This window comes from Pseudonaja textilis, chromosome 4 (genome assembly GCF_049901715.1).
Source record: "Pseudonaja textilis isolate UNSWEBS1 chromosome 4, rPseTex1.2, whole genome shotgun sequence".
Classification (NCBI taxonomy): domain Eukaryota; kingdom Metazoa; phylum Chordata; class Lepidosauria; order Squamata; family Elapidae; genus Pseudonaja; species Pseudonaja textilis.
In genome coordinates, this window is record NC_141993.1 from 41,676,912 (window position 1) to 41,702,610 (window position 25,699).

The 25,699-nt window shown below is 35.4% G+C and overlaps 2 protein-coding genes across 2 annotated transcripts in view; one reads left to right on the forward strand and one right to left on the reverse strand.

The window, feature by feature from the left end:
* Positions 1-7,120, reverse strand: part of TDRD1 (tudor domain containing 1) — a 33,222-nt gene extending 26,102 nt beyond the window's left edge. Inside the window, exons 1-5 of the mRNA XM_087932548.1 lie at positions 6,880-7,120; positions 6,587-6,733; positions 5,747-5,799; positions 5,069-5,204; positions 4,433-4,538 (exon numbers count right to left, since the gene is read on the reverse strand). Of these exons, the coding sequence (XP_087788674.1) occupies positions 4,433-4,538; positions 5,069-5,204; positions 5,747-5,799; positions 6,587-6,733; positions 6,880-7,120 (683 nt within the window). The remainder of the gene's footprint in view (positions 1-4,432; positions 4,539-5,068; positions 5,205-5,746; positions 5,800-6,586; positions 6,734-6,879) is intronic.
* Positions 7,121-13,824: 6,704 nt separating this feature from the next.
* CCDC186 (coiled-coil domain containing 186) overlaps positions 13,825-25,699 on the forward strand; it is a 33,902-nt gene continuing 22,027 nt past the window's right edge. The window contains exon 1 of the mRNA XM_026704815.2: positions 13,825-14,033. The gene's annotated coding sequence lies outside the window, so the exon portion shown is untranslated. The remainder of the gene's footprint in view (positions 14,034-25,699) is intronic.

Sequence of the window (25,699 nt, forward strand, 5' to 3'; positions counted from 1 at the left end):
CTAATCAAAGAGTGTGCAAAATATTTCAAAAACAAAATGTTCAATCTGCCTGTAGTCTGACAGTGTTTCTACTAGAATATATCTGGTAAAATTAGAAATATTATTCTTAACTTGGAAGAGACTGTTTCAAGTTTGAAAAAGCAGCTTTGAGCAGCTTAGATCTCAGAGTCTAAAGATTCTGCACACAAATATATGGAATGCTTATTTTTTTTATCCTCACTAGCCTGCAAAGAGGTCAGATCACACCTGAAAAAAGATTGCCTGAAACAAGCATGATACTTTACCCTTCCAATCTTGAATAAATATATTGCAGATCAAGTACAACTATACAGATTGTACTTCTCAATCTAAAAACTCTTTTGGGGGAGAGTAATTTATATGAAAATATAGTATAGCTAAAGAATTATAGAAAATTGGGTCAGCTAGTTCCTATAAACAAAGTATTTTTAAGCAAAATGCTATGAACATGTCATGAATTCCCAGAATGCTGCTACAGAACCGAAAAAAACACCCCTAAAGAAAAAAAAAGTATACTGCCATTAAAGATAGCAATGGTCATAGAAAAACCAAAGATATAAGAGAATTTGAATGTTTTTCTTTCAACCATTATATTCCTTAATTATTTTAAATTATTTTAATTTATATTTACTAAGCAATAATTATTTAAATCATTACTTTATTTTAAAATTTACGTAGTTAAAAATAAACATTAAAGCCACCCAAAATCACTGTTGGATCTGTTTCAGAATTTTTTTGAAGTCTTTAAAACTATTAATAATGGGAAATCTCCAGGTTCTGATGCATACAGCAATTTAATAATAAATGTCTTAATATCTGAATTTTTACTTTTATTCAATACTTGCATTGGAGAGAACCTTTACCAGAGTCCTGGAAAGAGTCTAAGATAGCTGTAATCTTTAAACCAGGTAAACATTTTCAGGAATTGACAATTAGTGGATCATTTCACTTCTTAATATAGATTTCAAAATCTATACAAAATTATTAACCACCTAAAATGACTGTAAATAAAATTACTCATGTAGATCAATTTGATTTTATTCCAAAAACATATTCTCCCTACTAGTAAATTACACAAATTGGCAAAATGAATATAACTCTTCACTAACTATAAATAGCCTCAGTGGCGCAGTGGTTAAGGGAGCAGTACTGCAAGCTACTCCTACTGCAATTTAGCAGATCAAATCCCACCAGGCTCAAGGTTGACTCAGCTTTCCATCCTTCCGGGGTGGGTAAAATTGTTGGGGGCAATATGCTGACTCTGTAAGCCGCTTTGAGAGGGCTGTAAAACATTGTGGAGCGGTATATCAGTCTAAGTGCTATTACTATATGCTCCTAGATATACTTAAAAGCTTCTGGTTCTCTGGGATGATTTTTTTTTTAAATAAGTACATGTAGTCCTGTACTTATTTGAGTTCAAAATTTCAGTTCCTAAACAAAACAATTGTTACATGAATTTTGCCCCATTTTACGACCTTTCTTGTCAGTTAATTGAATCACAGCAGTTGTTTAGTAACACAGTTGTTAAATGAATCTGGCTTCCCCACTGGCTTTTCTTGTCAGAAGGTCACAGGTCATAAAAGGTGAGCACATGACACTGCAAGCACCATAAACATGGACCAATTGCCAAACATCCAAATTTCAATCATGTGATAATGGGGATGCTACAACCATCATAAGCATGAAAAACAGTCACAATTCACTTTTTTTCAGTCCTGTTAACCTCAAACAGTCACTAAATAGTTGTTAAGTCAATAACTATCTATGTTACAAAAATATAATTTAAGGCTGGCTTTTGTAATATCACATTTATCTCTATATTACTAAACTCTCATTGTCATGAGTAAAGCAGTCATCATAGGGAAACCATTTTTGAAACAAGGTATCTCAAATGCTTACAGAACATGTTCAAAGTCCATGAGTCCTGAAGGAATGAAATCTGAGGAAGCTGGGGCTGCTTCAGTGCTACCGGCTGCTGAGCTTCATTTTCAACATTCTGTGGCATTTTCTAAGCCACTTTCACAATCCCTTGCTCTCTCTCCTACTCAGGAGTAGCCACTTACTTGCCTGCTGGAAAGGAAAGGGAAATTTCCAATGCCTCCTGCCAGATTCCCGCTAGGAAACAGAATGGGGAAGCCAGCAGAAAGCTGGAAGTCATTCCTTCTGTCACTGCTTTTTTACCCACCCTCGGTCATTTTGTTTCTCTGTTTAGATATGGAAATATCTCTGAAATGATGATTCAACAGGGCACAGGTTGTATAGTGGACAACTGAAGCTTACATGAAACCTAAATAGTTATCACTCTATTTTACTGAAAGATTCTGGTAGTAATTGATTAAACTGTTATCATCTTTATTATTCGATGTAGCTGTTGTAGCTCTGACAACAGAACCAATGAACAGACTTATGGCATACAATTAGATGGCATACAATAAGAGCTATCTTTGAAATTTATGATATGGTTCTGACTCTTTTGAACACCTCCCATTCAGCTAACCATACCAATAAGAACTTAAAAAGAAATTTGAACGGGACATTCAAAAGAAAGTTCAAATTCAAAATCAATTTAGGGCTTCCAATTATATATAAATATTTATAATATTCAGATAACAAGATATTAATGTTTATCTTATTAATCTTACACCTACAATGAAGATATTAAAGATATTGTGAAAATATTAAACAAGGAAAAGTTGGGGTAGCAATATTTCAGGATGGATTGCAATTGCCAAAATGAAAATCCTTCAAAGTTCAATTATTTCAATATTTAATGGAAATTCCAAAACAGGTTTTAATATATTGGCACACACAGGCAAAAAAAGAACTGGACAATCACTATGATCTGACTATGATCATATGACTAACACTATGATCATATGAAAAAAAGGAAGGGAAACTAAATAAAGGACAAAGCAATAAATATAACAAATTACCGTGGTTTTCTTGGTTTAAATTTAAATAATTATTGGGTAACACAGAAATTATAATTTCAGTAGTTAGCCCTTGCAACAATTTTGAAAATAATTAACTAGCTAGAACAACCAAAAGGATGGCTTTCAAAAATAGGTTACAATTATACATCGTTGGGACTTGACTTGTTAGATTGGCACATATAATTATTTTAACAAACTCTGGAGAGGTTGTCTCCAAAAAGCTATCTTTAATTTATGGTGGTTCTGTAACAAAGATACATAGGTAGTACTTGATGTATGACATTTGTTTAATGATGACTCATTATGACCATTACCATTTGGATGCTTGGCAATCAGCTCATATTTACAATAGTTGCAGAATTTTGTAATTGCATGATTGTGATTTGTGACCTTCCCAGCTGCCTTCTGACAGCCACATGATTTGCTTAATCACAATTATCTGCTTAACAACTTCAGTAAAAATGGTCATGAAATCGGGTCCACTCATGTGATGATGTGTTATTGTGTTTACTTAGGGAAAGGTTAAAAAACTTTATTTATTTAACCTTAGCAGCAAAAATAATATTCACCTGAAAACATTGAAAAACTTTAGATAATTTAACAACTTCCAGAAAAGGTCAAGTTAAAATAATAAAAATACTTTATTTACTGAATAGTGGAACGGTGGACAGAATGCAGTATTGCAAGCTAACTCTGTCCACTGGCAGGAGTTGAATCCTGACTAGCTCAAGGTTGACTCAGCTTTCCATCATTCCAAGGTTGGTAAAAGGAGGATTCAGATTGATGGAGGCAATATGCTGACTTTGCAAACCACTTAAAGAATGCTGTAAAAGCATTATGCAATGGTATGTAAGTCTTATTGTTATTGCTAAAATATCAGAAGCAGGAACCTCAATTCTATAAAACATACATTTTATATTAATTGCAACAGATCTACTACCAACACCCCTTTAGATGCTATGGGGTTAACACTACTCTCTTTTCCCCTGAAAAAGGGGCAATGATGTAGCGTGTTATACCCCCTCAAGCGGAATCCTCTTTAGGGACCCGTCCCAATGTGCCTAGCGCGGGCGGAGCGGCGCCCACGCGCTTTCCTGAAATTTCTCTTAGGAAGCGCGTAGCAGTTATATGTTAAAATCAATTTGTATATTAATTGCTTCTAGCTACTTTCTGTCACATCTTTTTCTTATTCTTTTAAGTATCTATTTATGTTATTCAATTACTTGACAGAGTTTGTCAATCAGTTTAATAAAAAAATTGAAAATTAAACCATCATAATTTGAATATACAACTATATGACTATCTAAATAAGGACAAGTCTGCATGGATGTGAGTTTTTTATTCAGAATCAGATAACTTTAAATTGTTTAAAAAAATTCTTATTAAAATTGTAATTGCACATTTTTACATATAATTGATTGATGAATTAAAAGCTTATGGATATCATTTAATTAAATTTTAATTGTAATCCATTAACTTACTTCGTTTTACTTGGCTTACAGACATTATTATGTATTTGCCAATCTTTCATCTGACAACTTGCAGAACAATAGTAGACTTGCATACACTGGATGCATCTTAAGGATCCTAAAAAGATTACAAAAAGATTACTGGGGTCAGGTTATTGGAGAAGAGCAATGCAAACAATTGTCACGTAATGAGAAAGAAAGCTACAAGTGTATAGTGTCATTAGGAGATAAGTGCTAACTGAAATCATTTTATGCACTGCTGATATATCAAGACTGAACAAGCCACCTACAAAGAATACTTAGCTTTATAATTCAATTCTTTTTATAGAAAACTGTCATAAGCTTGTACTAAGCAAGTTTTGTATTCTGCTTTCATAATGGTAGTTTCAATGATAAAACCATTATTTCAGTAAACGCAATTCAACTATGTCTATATTTGGTTTAATTTGACAGATACAATTTGCGGTTTCCCTAAGACTACCTAGTAAATTTGTGGTCAGACTTAAATATTTCAACTGATACCTGAATTGAATTCACATTAAATTCATTTCACTTAAAAGCTATTAGCTCTTTGATCCCACTTTTAACCAACATTTTAAAGTATACATTATTTTATCATAGATTATTTTATCATAGACAAAAACTTACCAAACAGCCCACAAAAATGGCAAGTTGGCTGATATAAAGGACTTAATGGACTGAATTGTGAATTATAGCTGATAGGTAAAGCTTTGTCAGGAGAAGTTGATAAATGCACTGTTTGTATCAATGCTGAGTCAGATACCTGCAAAGCATATTGACAAATATGTTGGTCTTAAATATTTTACATTAAAATTCCTAATTTTTAAGAAAGTATGTATCTCTCAGAGAAATAAACAACAGCTATGTTGACATATGGCTAGACCAGGTTTTCTTTAAATACCTGAATAACATGTTACATACATTGAATAATATATGACACATTAACATAAACCAAATTAAAGTTTAGTATTAGGTATGAATCTAAATCCTGCCCACCCAGCAGTTTGAAAGCACGCAAATGTGAGTAAATAGGTACCACTTTGGTGGAAAGGTAAAAGTTTTCCATGCACCTGGCATATAGTCATGCTAGCCATATCACCATGGACATGTCTTCAGATAACACTGGATCCCTTGGCCCCAGAAACAAGAGAGGAGCATCGCCCCGTAGTGTCAGGCATGACTGGACAGGGCAGACCTTTATCTTTATGAATCAGATACTAATTTGGGAATAACCTATTTTATTACAATTAATAATCATATTAATTATGACAAAAGGACATAAGAAAATTGTTAGTGGAAACTTACAGGATTCATTTTCTTTGTAGAAGATAGCAAATTATTCATAACTTTGAATTTCCCTACAATATAGAATGAAAATATTTAGAATCAAATAATTTAACAAAATAAAGATATTTTTTAATCATTAATTCAAATTTATATAGTTTTTTCATCAGGATAAAATGCCTATCCAGAAACAACCTAAGGTAGGTGTAGATGGATTTATTTCTAAAATTAATGAAGTTTTTCAATACAAGAAGTTCTAAATTTTAAAGTTAATCACCAAGGAAACCACATTCTTATAATCAACAGTGACTTTAGTTAGCCTTCATTTAGAGACTGCCTTGTTTAACACCATTTGCAGTTACAATAGTAATGAAAAAGTAACATTATGATCAGTGCTTGCATTAGCATACACCTTCACAGATCTGTAAAGCAAAGTTGAAGTAAGATCTAATCATAGTTATAGTTTCACCTACTGACCCCATTTGGTTTAATGAGCAGTGGGCAGTTCTAATTGTAGTTGTTAAAGGAGGACTACCTGTGATATTTTTTTTGGCATATAAACTATCCATATCAAGTGTCTTCAAACTTGGCAGTTTAAGATTTGTGAACTTCAACTCCCAGAATTCCTCCTTCAGTCATGTTAGCTCAGGAATTCTAGAAGTTGAAGTCCATAAGTCTTAAACTTGCCAAGTTTGAAGACCCTTGATGCAGAACATTCAAGGAAACAATTATGTCCAAAGTTATTATTCAATAATAGCACTATTCCCAATATTTGCAGATAAAGAATGAATACAAGATTATAGCATACCACCTTGTCCTTCATTCCAATTACGTGGTTTTCTATTACCAAAATGTACATACCTTCTGGATCATTGAGCTTTGACCCTGGAGATTGAGAAGGTGGGAGATGGTTGACAAACAACAGAGAATTTGCTGGAGGAGCTTTACATAATAAAATAATAAAATTACCCAATTTTACAAAAGGAAAACAATTTTTAGAACCAAACACTTATAAAAAAATGAAATCAACCAAAACGTATCATTCCTATTTTTCAAGATAAAGATTTTCAAGATTTTATCTCACAAGATAAAATTAAAAAGCACATAAGAATACAGCACTACAAAATACATTAAATTTAAAGACTTTTTCTTACCTTTCATTCCTGTTCCAGCCATATTTAATGGAACAGTTTTGTGATCACTGCCATCATGGTTGTTGTTTTCATTCCAATTTGTAACAAATGATTTTGCCTGTCCACAAATCGGAAGATTGTTGAGCAATGGTGGTACCTTATTATCAACAAGTACCGTATTTTTGAAATTGGGGCTTGTGCTGGGACTTCTCAAGGACTGATTTGGACTTTTGAGATCCTTTATCTGAAGCCTTTGTTCCATTTTCACACATCTATATTAGAATCATTTCCTTACAATTTCATGGATAATTTAACAGCTAGGAAAGTAAAATAAAATACATTAGCTAAACAATTAAATTACAAATAAACGCTCCTAAACAGAATTCAGATGTTTCTGTATGTAATGTTTCTCTTAAGCATAGAACACTTGCTAAAAAAAAATCATCCAACCCCTCATAAAGTAGCACAATATTTGTAACAATACTTTAAAATGCAAGGAAACAACTACATTTTCAACAATAATTTTAAATGAGAATCCTGTATTAAATGCTTTGGACCAGCAAAACAGAATTTCTAAATTTAGTTTCCCATATTCCTTTTCATTGAAAAAAAATGTGGAAAAATTAATTTAGCAAATTTAAACCACTTCCAGCACACTGAAGAGTTCTGATAGCATTCTTTGCACGAATAAATGTTATTAAAAGGTTTGAGCTGTACTAAGCTGCAGCTCACTTTTTCAGATGTATAGAAGGGTTAGGCTGATTAGGATTTAAACTGGGATCAGTTGGAGAGAAGGAGAAGAAAAGAAAGGCATGCAGGTTACACAAGAGAGTTTAGTCACATGTTAATTACAAAGCTGGTAACATGAATTTTTTCACAAGCTTTCTTCCTATGTTTTCAATACACACAGTTCTTAAAAAAAAAAAAACAACCCAGTCAGTATTCCAAACTTTATAAAGCCTTTTGTTTTAAAGAACCACAGTACCATGATGTCTGCCTCAAGTTTCCAACACATACAGTAATCTCACACTATTGGCACATGGGTATATTTCAACTGAAATTTAGAAATCCAAAAGGCAATAATTACCTATGGTGCTTTTAGATTTGTATTTCCCATACCAAGATAGTAGTAGTAGTAGTAGTAGTAGTAGTAGTAGTAGTAGTAAAGTATCATATTAGTACTGCAGTGAAATCGCTTAGCCACACAAATTCAGTTTATGTAAATACTGGCAAAATATACCAAAATACTGTATATACGTCATTTGGAAAACTACAGGCCATTCCTCTAACAGGAAACATGATTTACAATACTTCCATTACTCGTAGAACTAAAACTCTTAGTAGTCCCAACAAATAGGTTTCTTGACTACTGTTTAGTCTATTCTTCCTTTTCAAGAATGTAACGTTAATATTCCACCTCGGCTAAAACAAAATCTATTGCACAAAATTAAAATAAGCAACCAAACCTAGTGCTGCTCTAGCTAGCAATCCTCTGATCCATCTACTACACTAACACAGCTCCTCTACCTCTTTTTCCTTTACAGTGCGAAGACGCAGCCCAGGAAAAACCATGATCGCACCCCAGTTTACACCCTTCAGACTCGTGTGTGAGAAGCAAATGATAGAAAACTTGGAAGGACCCAGGAATTGAAGCCATTCAACTCTAGTTATAAATGGCGCGGAGTGAGAAGGGAAGCGAGTTCACACACAATGCCTTAAATCACAATTGGCCGCAAAACACGCAACTTTTACAACAAACCTTACATTCCCAACATGGACACTGAGTTAGAGCTCGCGCAAAGTGCTAATGTAGTCCAAAAGTAAAGGGCGGAACATCTACAACCCACACTGAAAAGACTTAGCACTTGTGGTTCAGCCGGCCACAAATCCAGACTGGAACTAAAGCATCAGCGAATATATTTGCCCAGGAGTTCTGAGCGAGCTTAATGCAATTGAACTCCCAAAAGTCGAAGTGGAAGCGAAAGGGTGGGAGCTTACATTTGCTAGTTTGGAAGCAGAACCCGCCACTCTCCCCACGTACGAAAAAGAAAAAGAAAAAAAATAAAAATAAATCCAGGGCCGCGCGGTCTTTCCAACAGCCTCTTCGGCTATTTAATCCGAACAAAACGAGGCTTCGTTCCAGATACCCAGCCTCGTCTCCTTTTCTCCACGCCGCGTGATCAGCAGAGCGCATGCACCACCTGTATAACTGGCGGACACCGAGAGTGTGAAGTTAAGGCCGGGTGGGCGGGGTTGCCTACTTTGAGCTGTGTCTTTGCAAGATGTGTTGTTTTCTTCATTCTTTTAAAGTTCCTCAATGATGCAAAGCATTTTCATATTGGCTCCGTTGGTACCTGGGCTGTACGGTAGTTGTGTTTTAGGTTTACGTATTTTCTTGCGCGAGATTTGAACATCCCATCTCACTGCCTGTGCCTAAAATACTTGTACAATAGTACAGTGATGCTGATTTTAGGTATTTGTCAAATGCTAAACTATGAGTGCTGTGTATAGGTTACATTGAACATCTCTAATTATTTGAATGCTGGCAGTTATTTCTTACGAAGCAAGTTCTGTTTGTTTCCGGGCATTTAATCTCTTTTAGTAATTGCAGTACTAAAGTAATCTGTTTAGGTCACTAAGATAGTCCCATATCTGAGCCCAGTAGATTAAATACTATATTCTTCGTGTTTTTTTTTTTAAAAAAATCCAAAATAACATTTTTTTTCCTAAGAAAGTTGTGCTTGCAGGTTCTCTTGCAGAATTTGAACCTCAATTTACCTTTTTACACAACTTGCTAGCCTGCAATTTATTGAAGTAACGAAGTGTTTTAGATTCATGCAACATAGCAAACTACAAACTAGTCTATCATATTTCACTGTTTTACTACTGTTTTACTAACCCAGCTAGGGGATTTAGTTAATGGTTTGGTGAGCTGTATGAACTCACAAAATAAACAGTAGCCAACTTAACTAACAATAACTCACACCATGAACTATAGCCACACGACACTGAATCCCAAACTATTTAACCTCGTTTTACCCTAACATGCATTTTGACTTCATCCTGTGTGATAAAGATGCACCATAGAAACCTAAAAAATAATGTTAAGTCAGTAATCCTGATTCAGTTAATGTCATGTAAAAATATGACCAGAAACTAAAACATAATTATGGATCTTATGTTTTGGAATACCTTTGTGCAAAAATGTGGGTCTGCTGAAGCATGGTTTTTAAAATTTCTTAATAAGGAAAGCTTTCAATATTCTAGTAAGGATAAGTTCCTCATGATTCATTTTGCCCTCTTTGCTTACCAATATTTATTTTAAAAGATCCTGGACTACTACATCTGGAAGTATTGGTTGAAGTACTATTTCTTGCATATACATGAACTTTACCATTTGATAAATCAGTGATTACAATGATGCAGTATAAATATATTGCTGTAATAGACTCATGTACAAATATCAGAAGCCACAATTTGGCCACATTACCACATAATGGAACTAAAAATCAATGTGACTAATGCCTTATTCTGTGCATGACATTACCAGTATCAGATGGTTTTGTAACTGGTTAACCAACTGCACTCAATGTGTAGTTCTCAATGGAACCGCATTTACATGGAAGGAAATATGCAGTGGGGTACTAAGGCTCTGTCTTAGGCCCAGTGTTCTTGAATATCTTCATCAATGATTTAGACAAGGGAGGAGAACTCATCAAATTTGTATCCTGCAGAATGGCAGGAATAGTCAATACTCCAGAAGATAGGCTCAATACAGAAGAATCTTGAAAGAATTGAACAATGGGCCTATCTAATTAAATTCAATGATGGGAAAAGTAAGATTTCTACATTTAGGCAAGAAAAACCAAATGCACAGGTATAAGTTAGGGCTGTCAAATTCAGGGCCCACAAGCTGGATGCGTCACACGCTCGTCACGCCCATACCTTTAGTGAAGGGGGAAAAGTCACAATACATCACCTGACGATGCTGTGACGACGTGAGTTTGACACCCCTGGGATAGGTAGTACCTGGCTAGTAGTAACTGCTAGAGGGATCTTGGAATCCCAGTGGACAATCAAATATGAGTCAGCAGTGTGCTTCAGCTGCCAAAAAAGCCAAAGCAGTTGTAGGCTTCATTGACAGAGGGACAGAATAAAGATCACACACAGTGTTATTACCACTTTATAATGCCTTGTTAAGACCACACTTGGAATCTTGCATCCAGTTTTTATTGCCATGATATAAAAAAGATTGAGATGCTAGCAAGTGCAGAGAAGAGCAAGATGATTAGGGGACTGGAGGATAAAACATACCATAACAGTCCTCCAATATTGGAGGGGCTGCCACAAAGAAGGTTAACTTATTTTCCAAATCACCTGAAGGTATGGCAAGAAGCAATGAATAGAAATTAATCAAGGAGAGAACCAACCTAGAACTAAGGAGAATTTTCCTGACAGAACAATTGATCAGTGGAACAATTTGCCTCCAGAAGTTATGGGTGCTTCAACACTGGAGGTTTTTAAGAAAAGATTGGACAAAGATTTGTCTGAAACAGTATTAGGATTTCCTGCTTGAGCAAGTTAGACTAAAAGGTCTCCAAGGTCCCTTCTGACTCGGTTATTCTGTTTTGTATATTGAGAATGATTTTAGGTAGATCTCTTGCAAAACAGGTTTGAATGCAATTTCTACTCTATGGCACACCAAAGAAATATCAGATCCATGATCTCTACAGATGATGTGATTTGTAATGCATAATTATTTTAAATCTAATGAAAAAGATACATTTTTGCTTCACAACAACATTCTGTGTATATAAATGTAGCTTGTGATTTAATGTTTGTTTGACAGGTTGCATGGCCTTTTTGCATGTACAAGGATCTGTGTGGTTTTATCTTCTTCCAGCTTCTGCTCAAATCATAGGAATGATTGTATTTTAGACAAGTGGCAAATATTTGCCACTTTTCATGGTGACATCTGAAATCATCAGCTATTATTTGACAATGTAAAATATAATGTTTTTTCATTCCTCTTATTTAGGCAGAAGTAGTAGTTGATGTTTTTTGTCTGTTTTTGTGGGCGTTTCCCATCTTGTATTCAAAGATTATATGATTATATGATACGTCCCAGAAAAATATTTCTTTCAAATGACTTTATAATATTGCCTATCTCTCATTCCCAGTCTTATTATTTTGATAATTTTATTATCAAAGAGATAAAAATAAATAGAACCTACTAAAAATATGAACAGAAAAAGAGAAAAATGTGAAAAAGTAAATAAACAGCAACTTTTCACCATCAATTTTAATACTTTAACACTATATCTAAGAACATCATATTCTTTCTTCACCCAAGAGCCCATCTCTTTCGTAAAAGTCAAATCGAAAGATAAAGGCAATCATACATCTCTGGTGCATAAACCAGGTCAAAGAAAATGACTGAAACCAGAATCTTGTGGCTTAATCACAAATGTAGACCTGAAAGAAACTAGTTAAGATTTAGTCACACAAATTAAGTATAATCATTTGATAGGGAAGAGACAATGAGGGATAAATGATGAAAATATTAAGCACTATTAAGTAAACAAAATTACAATAAGCCAAAAGCAAGAATTAAGGTTGCTGGGTTTACAAAATAATGTAAGCCTCCCAGTCACTTTGAAACAAGATGGACAGCAACTAAATTTCATAATAAAATAATTAATTTTCCAAGACCAGAAAGAAATAAAATAGAACATATTTTGCATGTTTTAGATAGAAACAAAATGACAAACATAACTTATAGTAAGCAACAAAATATTTGCTGAGCAACAAAACACTTGCTGGGAATTGGGCAGTATATAAATTTAAGAATAATTATTATCAACAATGGAAAGTAAATAGCTGGCATTGAGAAAATGAAAAATGTGGCTTGTAGTTGTGTCTTCTTGCCATAATATTCAACCTAAACTTTTTTTTAAAAAAGAAAAGAACTTTGGGGTACCTGTGTCTCTCCCTTGCAAGAGAGTCCTACAGTGCCTACCCACTGGAGCTATGCAGCTATACAATAGGAATACCCGTAATTGCTGTAACACATTGCTCCTTTGCAGATCATTGGGCCATATATCTCACCCCACCAGAAGGTGCACAAAACTCTGGTTGAATATGCAAGATCCTAAAGCTGCTGCCAGGAGATCTCAGCTACAACTTGATAGTGCGTGCAGACGAATGTAGACACCTGCGAGAGAAGCTACTATTACTACTTTGCAGGATAGATTGGCTGAGTGTATCTTCCCTAATTGCATATGTGCTAGTGTGAAAAACACCAGCTGCCTGTACTGTATATAGTTTTCTTGGAATAACTCCAAGAAGCTAGTCATCAAGGAAAGCAGTTCCAACTTCGTGCTAAATATACAACATGGGTCTCGGGCACATGGATTTCTTCGAATCATGACTGGAAAGCTTCAGCACGTGAGCTAATCTCGAAATATCACCTCAACTTCTACGAGTTCGGTGCCTCTATAGAAGCAGCTTCCCCGGAATCTACGACTACCAGGCTCTTCCTAAAATGACGCGATGACGCTCCAGCGTTATTTTTCTTGAACTACGTTGCAGTAAGTAAACTCTGTGATTCGACTTCAGCCTCTTTACAATCTCCACAAGCTACGGCAGCTTCTCTCAATGGCGAGGTTAAAAATCGGTAGTCTCATTCAGAGAACGGATCCAATCCTCGAAACCCAAGCGATCATCAAAAGGCAGGACCGATACCTCCAACCAGCGTGGTACCGGTAGGAAACATCGCTTCCCCCCGCTACCGTATCTTTCTAGGCATGAATTGCAACGGCCCGATGAATGGCGAGAGGCAGCTTTCGGGCTCCTACCGAGGAATTAACCCAGGCCTATTCAGGATTCTTTCTCCACCCCCTTGCAGGCTGTTAATCGGATCTCGCTCCGCCTTCACTCCGCCTTTCCAATGAAGCTGCTCTGGATACCCGTGGCAGCCATCTTTGTTGATGTGTCAGCTTTCAGTTCCTGTGAGGGGGCTGCAGCAGGAACCAGAGGAGCGAGAATGGCTCTCTACCCTCCCGCTACACGCACACCCACCTCGCCACGCTTTCTTGGTCTTCGGTTCTAATTAGCAATGGGAGAGCGGCTACTAATGCAACAGATGCTCCGGTTCCCAGCCTCCTAGCAAACGGGTAAGCGCTTCCCGACTGGGCTTGAGAACAGTTTGGAAATCTGATGAGGTTTCGGTCACAAAGAATGTAGATCAAGATAGGCAAGCTAAAAGAGAGGAATGCGGGCTCGGGTAGCCGGCAGAAAAACCTGCCTACAGGGGTGGATTCCCACGACTTCTTTACCTGCCCTGCTGGAGGGTTTTTGTTTTAATCGGGGAAAAGGTTTTTGACGTCAGACACTGAACATTCTACGAGGCTTCTTCTCTATTCCTCCCGCGGAGCCCCGCGTAGGTTACTAAATGGGGTTCCATAGGGGCATTCTTTCTTTGCCCCCTCCTCCTCGTATGAAAGCACTCGTGGGCTTTTGTCATTTTTGTTAAATGTTGATGGACGGTCCGTTTCACCTTGGATAAACTCCGATGGAGTTGTTCTACCAGGAAGTAAATGATAGAAAGGTCCTCCAAGGTGTTGGCTTCAAGGTCAGATGTGTAAGGAGTGAAGAATTTATTTTAATTTGTTAGGGAACTGATCCTTTAAGGATGCCTTTGTGCATATTGGCTGGTGCTGCTTCTTACCTTTATGCATCTGAAAGGTGTCAGGTGTAAAATCGTTTGGGGTATCTCATGAGAGTTTCAGACTTCTGATGCGAACCAGAGTGTCCGAATATAACCATTTTAAATCAAATGATATAAAGATTGAAAAAGGATTGTGCAACTTGATTTCAGCTTTGTTACTGTAGGATGCTTGTGAAATTTAGATTTAGCATTTAGTTTTGCAAAATGCAATATAAGAATACATCAGCTAAAAGCATTCTCAAGGCAAAAGTCCTACCTCAAAAGCTTTTGGCTTTGCTATATATTTTACTTTACTGGTTTGCAATTAAAATATTTCCTCAATTAAATGTTCAATCTATAGATAAGAAAAACCTTTCCTCTATGTTATTTCTATCTTCATTCTTATCAATGGTAGTTGGATTACTGCATACAAAGTGCTTTTGGTGTCTTTCTCAGAAGAATTGTGACCTTCATTATGTTTAAGAGTAAAACCCACTAGGTTCAGTGGGATTTAGTGACAGATAAACATAAGCCTTTGTTATTATTTTGAATGTTGAGCTATGAACAAGGCATTTTGTGGCTTCCCTATCAGGTAGCCAGATGCTTATAAAAGCAGATGATACAATGTTCAAAGTCTTTTGGAAAGATCCCAAAGATCAATTTTCTTACAAAGCCATTCTACACAATTTATCCATAATTCCTGATGGTTCTGCCACAGTGGTCTTTCTGAACAGCTTTTGTTACAGGCTGAAAGTTGAATAAATGTAATTTAGCATATTTGAGTAATCTTTTAAAAATTAATAGCTAAGAATAGTACAGCACCAGATTTTTCATTCTTGCACTTTCTTCCCACATTTTGTGTACCAGGGAAGGGTTTGTTTTTGGTTGAACAATATGCTTTGTAATTACAGGTGTATGAAAGCCATATAATTTAGATAAATGGAGTTAATACTTCTTGGTAAAATTGACTTGCATTCTTTGTGCAGTTGATACTTATTATCTATGGGAACAAAGAGTATTATTATTCAGTGGGCTTTGATTATTTTTAAGGCTAGCTTATACAAGCTGCTCAGAACAAACGTAATTGTCTTAAATGACATTTCCTAATTATTTGGACAGAAAAGATACTTCCAGACAGCTCACAATTGTGTGTTGCAGACACACACACACATATACATTTATTTAATCCATAGTAATAATAGTATAGCCCAATAACTAATTCATTTTAAAAGCCTCATGTATTTATTTTATATATACACAAATAGTATTTTTAATGAACCAGAATACATAGTATTCTGAATCAGTTATTCTATGCTGCCATTCCAAGCTGGTTTCTCTATATTGTTTTATTATTTAATATGGATCCAATCAAATTACAAGTTATTTGACACATAATAGAACACAATTTGCCATTCATAAATTTTGAGGTATTGTTGTGACGGACTGTTCTACCTTTATATGTAAGGTATATTGAATTCTGTTTGCAATGAATTCAATATACAAAACAGTAAAGCAATGTAACAAATAGCTGATGACAATTAGCTATAATAATGGTGAAATTATATTGGTTGTAGATCTTACCAGTCTGAAAGTCCTGAATTGATTTAGTATTATTAAACCCTCAGGGTTTTTTTTTTCTTTGCTGCTTATGGTACCAGTAGTTTTACTATATTACATGACTGAGAATAGGATCAGTTTTACAGGTTAAATGTTTATTTTAATTTTTGCCTTAGCAACAGAACACCATATGAGAGATAAAGTAAAATGACAGATAAAGTAAAAATTCAGTGTTATGAAACATTGTATGAATAATAGGAAAACTATACCAAATATATCAAATTGTCAGTAAGCTCTGTTTTTCTGCCTATTTCTATATTGATTTATTGGTCACTGTTATATTCTCACATAGCAATGTAATATGTGCAACAAAGAAGACTTCCATTTTGAGTTATAAATCTTTTGACTGAAAGGTACAGATTGGAAAAGATAGGCCTGGAAGCATTTTAAATGTTATAAGATTTAATTTTTATACATACATACATATCAAATTTAAAAACAAAGTTATCTAAGATGTTCTAAAATTAGATTTTGCAAATGTTGCATTTTCTTGACCTATAAAATGATAAAGGAAAGTGTGTGATTTACCTTTCCTCACCCATCCCCCAAACCTGATGATTTATTTCTAATTAAGGATGGACAAAATACAATTATATCACTAATAATTATTGATACATATTTCAAATACAACAATGATAGTATAATCATATAACAATGACATAATCTGATAATCTTATTTGAAAATGTACAATAAATCAACTTTAAAAAATATTTTGAATAGATGGATGCGCTTGCAGAATTTTCATAATTTCTGCAACAGAAAATCCTGATTTTGTTGTTGCCTGCCAGCAATACAGTAGTTCGGTTTTGACAACCATCCAGCTAAGGCATAGAAAACATAAGGCTCATGCATGCAAAGCTTGTTTTGTGTTTTCCTCTCTTTGCAAGGACAAGCCAGTAACTTGGTGCCCCAGGCAGAATGGGAATAGATTCTGCAGGACTGCAACTTTGCATGTTTACTTGCCAAACAAAGCAGGAGCCCTACTAGAATTTCCCTGCTCCTGGTGTTAGCTTGTTCATGCAAAGTGGACAGTGATCCTCCTTAGCATGATAAAGCCCACAATAATTCGATGCACATTTCAAAGTGTTCATGTTGGAATACTTCTGGTTTAAATGAAACATTTGTCCCTTCAGTGGAATTTTCTGTGGAGATTCTAACAATATCTTTTTGTGGAATTGTAAAATCTATCTAGATCTATAAAGAAAGATTTTTCTTGGGTTTTCCCAAGATTATATGTGTGTGTGTGTGTGTGTGTGTGTGTGTGTGTGTGTATTTGTCGTCCCGTCATGATCACTCACTATCTGGTGATTTTAAGATAATGGGATCTCAGTAAAACAAACCATGTAAAAAATACTCTACATGAAAAAGTCACCATTTGCTTAGAGATTACTATATACTAAACATTCTGATGATGATAACCAACTGGAATGAGTGTACATTCATCTCACACTGTCCCACAGAACTTTATTATTCAAATAACAAGCAGTTGAATAAGAATATAGATGACTACCATGTTTAAACATGAGCAACGTAGGAACACTAATCTTCTAACATACTATAATCAGAATTGTGATCCCTTTATAGAAATATAGAAGCTGTCTCCTATAGCCTTACCCATAGCAATCAGAAGACATGATCAAAACTCTTTAATTTCACAACATATGGACAGACCTAACCATAGTTTCAGTTGGGAAATTGTGACTATCCTAGACCAAGCCAAGCCTAAAATGCTAGGAACTTCTAGAAGCCTGGCACTCTGACAAATTAGCCATCAATAGACATTAACAATACCTACATAGCAGTGGTGGGATTTAATTTTTTTTTACTACCGGTTCTGTGGATATGGCTTGGTGGGCATGGTGTGGCTTAGTGTAGCTTGGCGGGCGTGGCAGGGGAAGGATACTACAAAATCCCAATTCCCTTCCCACTCCTGGGAGAAGGTTTCTGCAAAATCCCATTCCCCCCACCCCACTAACCTGCTTTTCAGCTCCATTTTCCTGTTCAGGGCAACAAAATAACACCTAGCCGATCAGCTGGGACTTGGGAGGCAGAGAATAAATGGTGGGATAAGTCAGAGGTATTATTTTCCAGTTCTCTGAACTAAAATTCTGTTACGGGTTCTCCAGAACTGGTCAGAACCGGCTGAATACCACCTCTGCTACGTAGCATGCAAAAGAGGCAACAAAAAAGCCAGAAAGGTAATAAGATCTCCCTACCCTAATCAATATCCAGATAAATATAGATTAACTCCAAGACTAACATCAGACCAACAATCAAGGAGTAAACAATACCCCAACTAAGGAACTGCCAAACTAATAGTAAACAGCCCAACCAAAGAACTTCCAAGACCACGCCCACCAACACTAACAGAGCAAGCAATTAGAATATAAACTAAGAGCAAATCCCATTCCTGACTACTATTGATGATGTTATCTAGTTGGTAATGAAAAATCTGCAAGAAAATGACCAGTTTCAGAAAGCAGTCTAATACCCTTGTCTGAATCCCAAAAATAACCTAGAGAGGGGGAAAAGAAACTTTAAATAGTAGAGTTTCTTTTCCTATGAAAGAATTGACCAAAATAATTTTCCTTCTGGGCATTCTGACCTCAATATTCTAGTAGGTTGATTGAAAAAAGTATTTTGCATCATCTAGAATTATCTTTCCTATGCAGTGATGTTCTTTTGAACCCCGGTTAAGTTTCTGGGCCTTGAGAAGGAGAGTGATGGTTGAAGTGTTGGGATTTCCTTTGAGTTTTGGCATCAAGTGAAAATTTTAAAAGACCCAATCCCTTTGACCAGAATAGTTGGAAAGGCTTGTGCATTTATTTTAAAGATGACCTACTGGAGACCTGGTAAAATATAGTTCTGTTTCCCATCCAAATTTACATTTCTAAACCATCATACAGGGTAATGTAACATAAAATATATAAAAATGGTCTTTGGCTTCCATCCATTTGTTTGGTGATCATTCAAATTTCTAATGGCATTGAAAAAACTGACTTGCAACCAATCATTGCACTTACATCTGTCACAGCATCCTCATGGACATGTTATCAAAATTTAGGCATTTGACAACCAGCATGTATTTACTATAGTTGCAGCATCCCGAGTTCATGTAATTGTCATTTGTGACCTTCCCAACAGGTTTCTAAAAAGCCAAATCAATGTGGAAAGCCAGGTTTGCTTAACTACCATGTGATACAATTAGCAGTAAACAATCATAGCAAAAAAAGGCATAAGGTTGGGCATGACATACTTAACTAACAAGCAATGGAAATACTGCCAATTGTAGTTGTTAGTGACAACTACCTGCAGTAATAATGTGTTGTGAAATCTTAAAGGTTTAATCTGTTGTATCAAAGTACAATGGCCATGTAACTATTGTTTTGAATTAGATAAAGTGTTGTTTTTCTTCTCAGGCTATTTTAAAAAACAGAAGTTAAATCACTGAGTCCACTAGGAAAACATACTTGCTGTATTATTCTTTGATTGAAAATCCAGAAGTTCTCTGGAAAACTTCTCTGGAAAATAATTTTAGTTGGTTTAGTATCACGTATTAGTCAATTATGCATTTCTATTCAAGTTATGCTCACCATGATCAACTACTGGTTTTGGGAGGATAATACTTCTCTAAAAATAGTTCTTGTGCTAATATGGCATAAAGTCTTAGGTCAAAAATATTTCATTTTTTTGTTCAACACCCCCACCCTTATCTTACGTATACAACTCTGTTGCTTTGTTAGTGTAATGTGATCATTGATCTGTTTATAACTACATTTATATTAGTTTTTATATAAATACTGTATAGTTAGTGCTTCTAAGATCTTGAAGCTGCGAAGGTTAGAGTTGTCATTTCTGGTAAATCCCTTGATAATAACTGCAAATCCATAGTGTCATTTATGACAGAGCAAGGAAAAGTTGGACTAGAAAGGTAAGTTTGTTAATATAATTGCTGGTGTCTATGTCCACAGTGATATCTGAAATTAATATGCTATTTACAGCTGATACGATATGGCAAATGTTTGCTTTATTTTCAGGTGCCTGATCTAATATAGAGCTTTGATATTAATCACTGCAATTTATGTAGGAAGAGAGGTTTAAAAAATGAAGAGAGTTGGGAAGAGCTGCATAGTCAAGTAGTTAGGCAGTTAGGAAGTATCTGAAACTATAGCGAGCAGTACATGTTTAAAATATGGTCTTTTCAGAGAGTACAAAGAGATTTATCTCTTCATGCTGGCTTTCCTGAATATTCCTTCTTGATTGGCCACTGAATGAATGGACTGAATTCGTTAGGGAAGAGGAAACTGCTGTCATATAAGTTGGCATGAAAGACTTTGAAGAACAGAAGGGTGGCAGTGCTCTAAAATATGAGGCAGATTGGATTCTAACATACTCTTTAGTAGGACTGCCATGGGGCAGCTTTTGCTATCGTTTTGTAGTTTTTTCATTACCATTCAGTGGCCTTGAAATTAACCTCAGAGATGGGAATGAACACATCAGGTTTTCCTGTTTAAAGTATGATGTCAAATAAATACATAACACTGTGATATATACGAAGACGAATGATTCGGTCTGCCTTGAACGCCTTGTTCCTCAACCACAAAATAATGTTAATATTAATGTTATTGGAGAGTAAATCTCTACATGTATATTCCGAGGAATCTTCCTTCATTATAAAATCCAAGTGAGGACACCTTTCTTAGCATTCTCTTCTGATGCCTTCTATGGATATAGGAACCATAGCTTTGAAGCTACCCACAAAGTTAGGAGTGATCTTTTCAAGTCTCACAACTATTGTAGAATATGTTAGAACCATGAGATCTAACATGAATAAAGCATGGATCGCGTAGAATTGGGGGTGGGGGAGTTTTCTGGTAGTTGCAAGCATATGTTTGTCAAACTGTTTTCCTCACTATACTACTTATATGGTCTACTCTTCCCATTAAAGGCTATCTGCAATCTTGAAGGATAAAGGTAGAGTACGATATTCTTCGCAACTACCACAGGATTGTCTATGGATTATAGCTTGGAGCTTCTTTTCTTAAAATAAACTTTATTAATTTTCTATTTATTTCATTTCTTAGTGCTTAATAAATGTGTTGTCTGGGTGTTTAAATTGCTTACCAATACAAATTCCCTGAGCTACTTATGATGCGGTAAAGGAACTGTTTTTCAACCAGAAATACATGCTGTATAGCATAAGTTTATCTTCCTTTCGTTATTATTCTTCCAACTTTTTAAATATATATGTGATGCTACAGTTTATTATTTCAGTTTTGCATAAATTCAAAGTCCTTCCTTGCTCCATTAATAAGAATCCATTTATTATAGTCATTTCTACATAACGATAAAATACAAAATTTACTTGCCTTGTTCAGGTGTTAATCCATTTTGTTATTCATTATCTCAAGGTTGGTCAAAATCCAGTACATATAAGCAATTTACTGTAATTTTAATTGAAGATCTGTAACTAAGCCTTGGTCAAAGTACACAACTCTGTTCATTATAAAAGAATTCCTGTAAGAATACCCAGAGCAAAAGATTGCAATCTTACAGTTTGGAAAAGATTCCTGAACTCGGTATAACTGACTTTTTATTATGTGTGCAATAAACTAAGGGTAAGTCCTTGCAACAAACTTGTTGCGAATACAGACATTTATTTCACTGGATCTAGAGGCTGTTTGACCTCTAAGAAGCTCTGGGTGCCATAAACTTTAAAAGTAGGAATGATAAAAAGAAAAAGGAAAAAAATAGCACACCTGGAAAAAAAAACTCAGGACACTAGAAAAAAATCAACAGAGGCTGGACAATCTTCCCATCCTAAGCCTGGGAAGGAAGCTAGATTATCAAAGACTTTTGAAATTACAGCAAGATTGAAATCATACAGCTCTTTTCCAAATTTCTTTATCATTCTGTGAAATAATAAATCTAAATTTCATGCCTATTGAGACACTTTTATCTTTTTTTGAATCTTTGGCTTGTTTTTTAATGATTTTTTTTTCTGGAAAGAGCTCGGATCCATTATTATAATATCATATTTACGGTGAATATTAAAAAAATTCTTCAAATATCTCCAGCCCACTTTGCTGTCACTTCATTGTCATTTGCTCCCTTACCTTAGGTTTTTGAGATCTGCAATCCTAATTATTTTATTTGTTAAATGCATATGCCACCCTTCTTATAAAGCAATCAAATGTAGTTTGTGCATAGGAAATATGATTTTGACCGTACCCTTCATAAGCATGGCAAAATGTGAAATTGAAATAATGGGAAATTTATACTTTTTATTTTAAAAATGCATCCTTTAATTTTAAATGGTTCTAAAGGAATCAATGGAACAAAGCTTAATTTGTTTTGTTTAATATGAGGTTTTACTTTGGACAGTTTCAGACATTTCATCTTGACATCAAGTTAGTAAACTTGCTTTAAAAAAATAATAGCTCAAGTAAAATTAATGAATTTCTGTTGTCAACATTCATGTTGTACATTGAAAGATCTGGATTCTTTGTAATATTTTCCATAAATAGTACATATGTTGCAAAATCAAGAGTCTAAATTGTCCTAGTAGATGAGCCCCTTAAATATAAGCCGGCAGTGTATTGCAGCCACCAAAAAAGCCAACACATTCCTAGGCTGCATTAACAAAGAGATAGAATCAAGATCATGTGAAGTGTTAATACCACTTTATAATGTCTTGGTAAGACCACAGTAGTCACACTGCATCCAGTTTTGATTGCCACGATATAAAAAAGATGTTGAGATTCTAGAAAGGAGAGGAGAGCAACCAAAATGATTAGATTACTGGAGGCTAAAATGTATGAGGCTTGTTTGCACGAATTGGATATGTCCAGTTTAGCGGTTTCCAGTCCCCTGTGGGCTATATCCGGCTTTCTGGAAGGTTCTTTCCAGCTCGCCAGCTCCTCCAATGTTTTGAACTCCAATTCTTTCAAAACAACACAGGCCAAAAGAGCAGGTTGTATTCATCACTGTTTTGAAAGGAAAGTTGGATTCTCGCGATTTCTTTGATTGGGTGGTGATGGTGAGCCAGCTGGAGGGTTCCTGGACAAGGAAGGGGGAGCATCAAATTTGTGCTAACTTTGAGCCAGCTGGAAGGTTGCTTCTTTTGCTGGAGGGAGTGATTCAAGGGGCTTCCTTGTCTCATTCCCCCTTCCTCCCTTTACAAAGAAAGTCTCTTCAGAAATGGGTCAGGGTCACCTGGATGAGAAACGAGGAAGAGGAAGCTGGCTAGAGAGTTATTTCTTTAGCCTGCGAGTGCACGGAGGAGTGATTTCCACTAATTAGGCATTGGCCTGATCCAGGATGGCTTTTCTCTGTTTTTATGTTTGCTAATCATCATTTATCCATATCAGCATGGCATTGTTTCTTCGTAGCTGTCACATTTCTTTTTGCTGTTGCTCTGAGTCATATCGCATTATGCAAAATCATTCAGTAAAATTTTATTCGCTCATTTCTAAAATTGATTCCCACTCCCCACCCCATCCCAGCCCTTGAATATTTGCAAATATCCAATGTGGTCCTCAGACTGAAAAGTTTGAAGACTTCTGGTCTGGCTTAATAAAAAGAAAGACTGGGCTGACATAATAACAGTGTTCCAATAAAATTACAGAGAAGGCCAATGTATTCTACAAAGCACCTGAAGCCAGAGCAAGAACTAATGGATGGAAACTAATCAAAGAGAGATCCAGCCTAGAACTAAGGAGAAATTTATTGACGGTGAGAACAATGAGTGGAACAGCTTGTCTTCAAAAGTTGTGAGCACTTCATCAATGGAGGCTTTTAAGAAAAGATTGGACCCCCATTTGTCTGAAATAATTTAGGTCTCCTGCTTGGGCAAGGGGGTTGGACTAGAAAACCTCCAAGGCCCCTTCCAGCTCTATTGTTCTGTTCTGTTCTGTTCTGTTTTAAACAAGGACACTTTTTTCCCCCAAAAAAGTCAAAAGATGGTCATGAAGTCGCAAAGATCTTACACAGTTTGAATGCTTATCCATGACCACTACCCCTTTTTCTAAAAGAAAAATATTATTTTAACAGTATGTGCAGAGTTTTAGAACTTTGGTAAGAATTACCTTCTATTTAAAAGAGAACAAAGATGCAGAAGAAGAAAAGAATGTAAGTGAAAGAATGGATGTTCCCATTCCCTATGTGTTCTGGACCTATACTTTGAAGCTAATTGCTTCAATCACTCCAACCAGTAATGGAAAAGAGATGCTTTCCCTAGTTTAATAGATGTTTAAGACACATAATTGCTTCGGACCAATTTAAACTCCTTGGTTAAGAAGTCTTCATTATATATATATTTTATATGGTAGAACCATTCAGCAATTTAGTTTAAGCTGTATGAACCCAGACAGTTTAGCAATATAATATAGTATTGCCTCAGCTTATTTTATTGTTTTGTTTTGTTTTATTATTATTTTGTTTTTTATTTTATTTTATTTACCAATAAATCCATTTTTTAGCCTCTTCTGTAAAATCTATTGGGTTTTTTGGGGATTATAGTATTTTAAGAATCATTTTCAAATATTTCCAATTCAGTTATTCCATACATAAAAAAATGATTGGCACTAAATATGTTTCTGTAAAATTTGAGAAAATATACTTGTTTCAAATCTACATTTGGGGATGCTGAGATGCCATTTAATATTATTTCTGAATATTTTTCCAAATGGTGCTACCTAATGTGAATAAATGGAAAACATTTAAAGGAGGAGTTCAAACCTATAGGAACTTTCCAAACTAGAGCTGAGACCTGTCCAGATGTATTCATATAATGTATGCTGGAGTCCAGCATTCTTGGACAGTAGATACGGTATAGGCACTTTGAAGCGAATCTATTGAACGTTTCTACTGTAAGATTCTCTTCACTTTATTCAGAATTATTACTTTTTTTTTTAAAGAGCAGGAATAGTGCATGAAAGGATAAACATGAAGTGATATACTATGAAAGCAGAATAACTTATTTTTCATTGAGCTTGGAATAGTTTTTCTATACTAGATCTTGTATTCAAGCTAATGGGAAATATAATTCTTCAACCCATGCACGTATATTTAAGGCAAGGAAATTTGTGATGTTAGCCAATCCTGTTTTGTTCATAGAATTAAAGAGCTGGCTGTAACACATCCTGTTTACTTTGTTCTTTAGACTTTTTAATACATTGTGAAATAGGAAGGGAGGAAGAAGTCTTTCTGTGCTCAGGACTCAGATATGGAGTGTTCAAAGAGATTTCATATTTGCTGTATATATTTTGTATACTCTAGGACAGGGGTCTCCAACCTTGGCAACTTTAAGCCTGGAGTACTTCAACTCCCAGAATTTCCCAGCCAGCTTTGCTGGAAGACTCCTGCTCTAGGAGACATAGCATTGGGAACTGTCAAATCAATGACTTCAACATTTTCCCTCTTGTTTCAGGCCCAAAGCACAGTATGTGTTTATGCAAGTAGGGAGTTTGGGGGTTCAGGGAAGACCAGTTGTGTTTAATCATATAAAATAATGA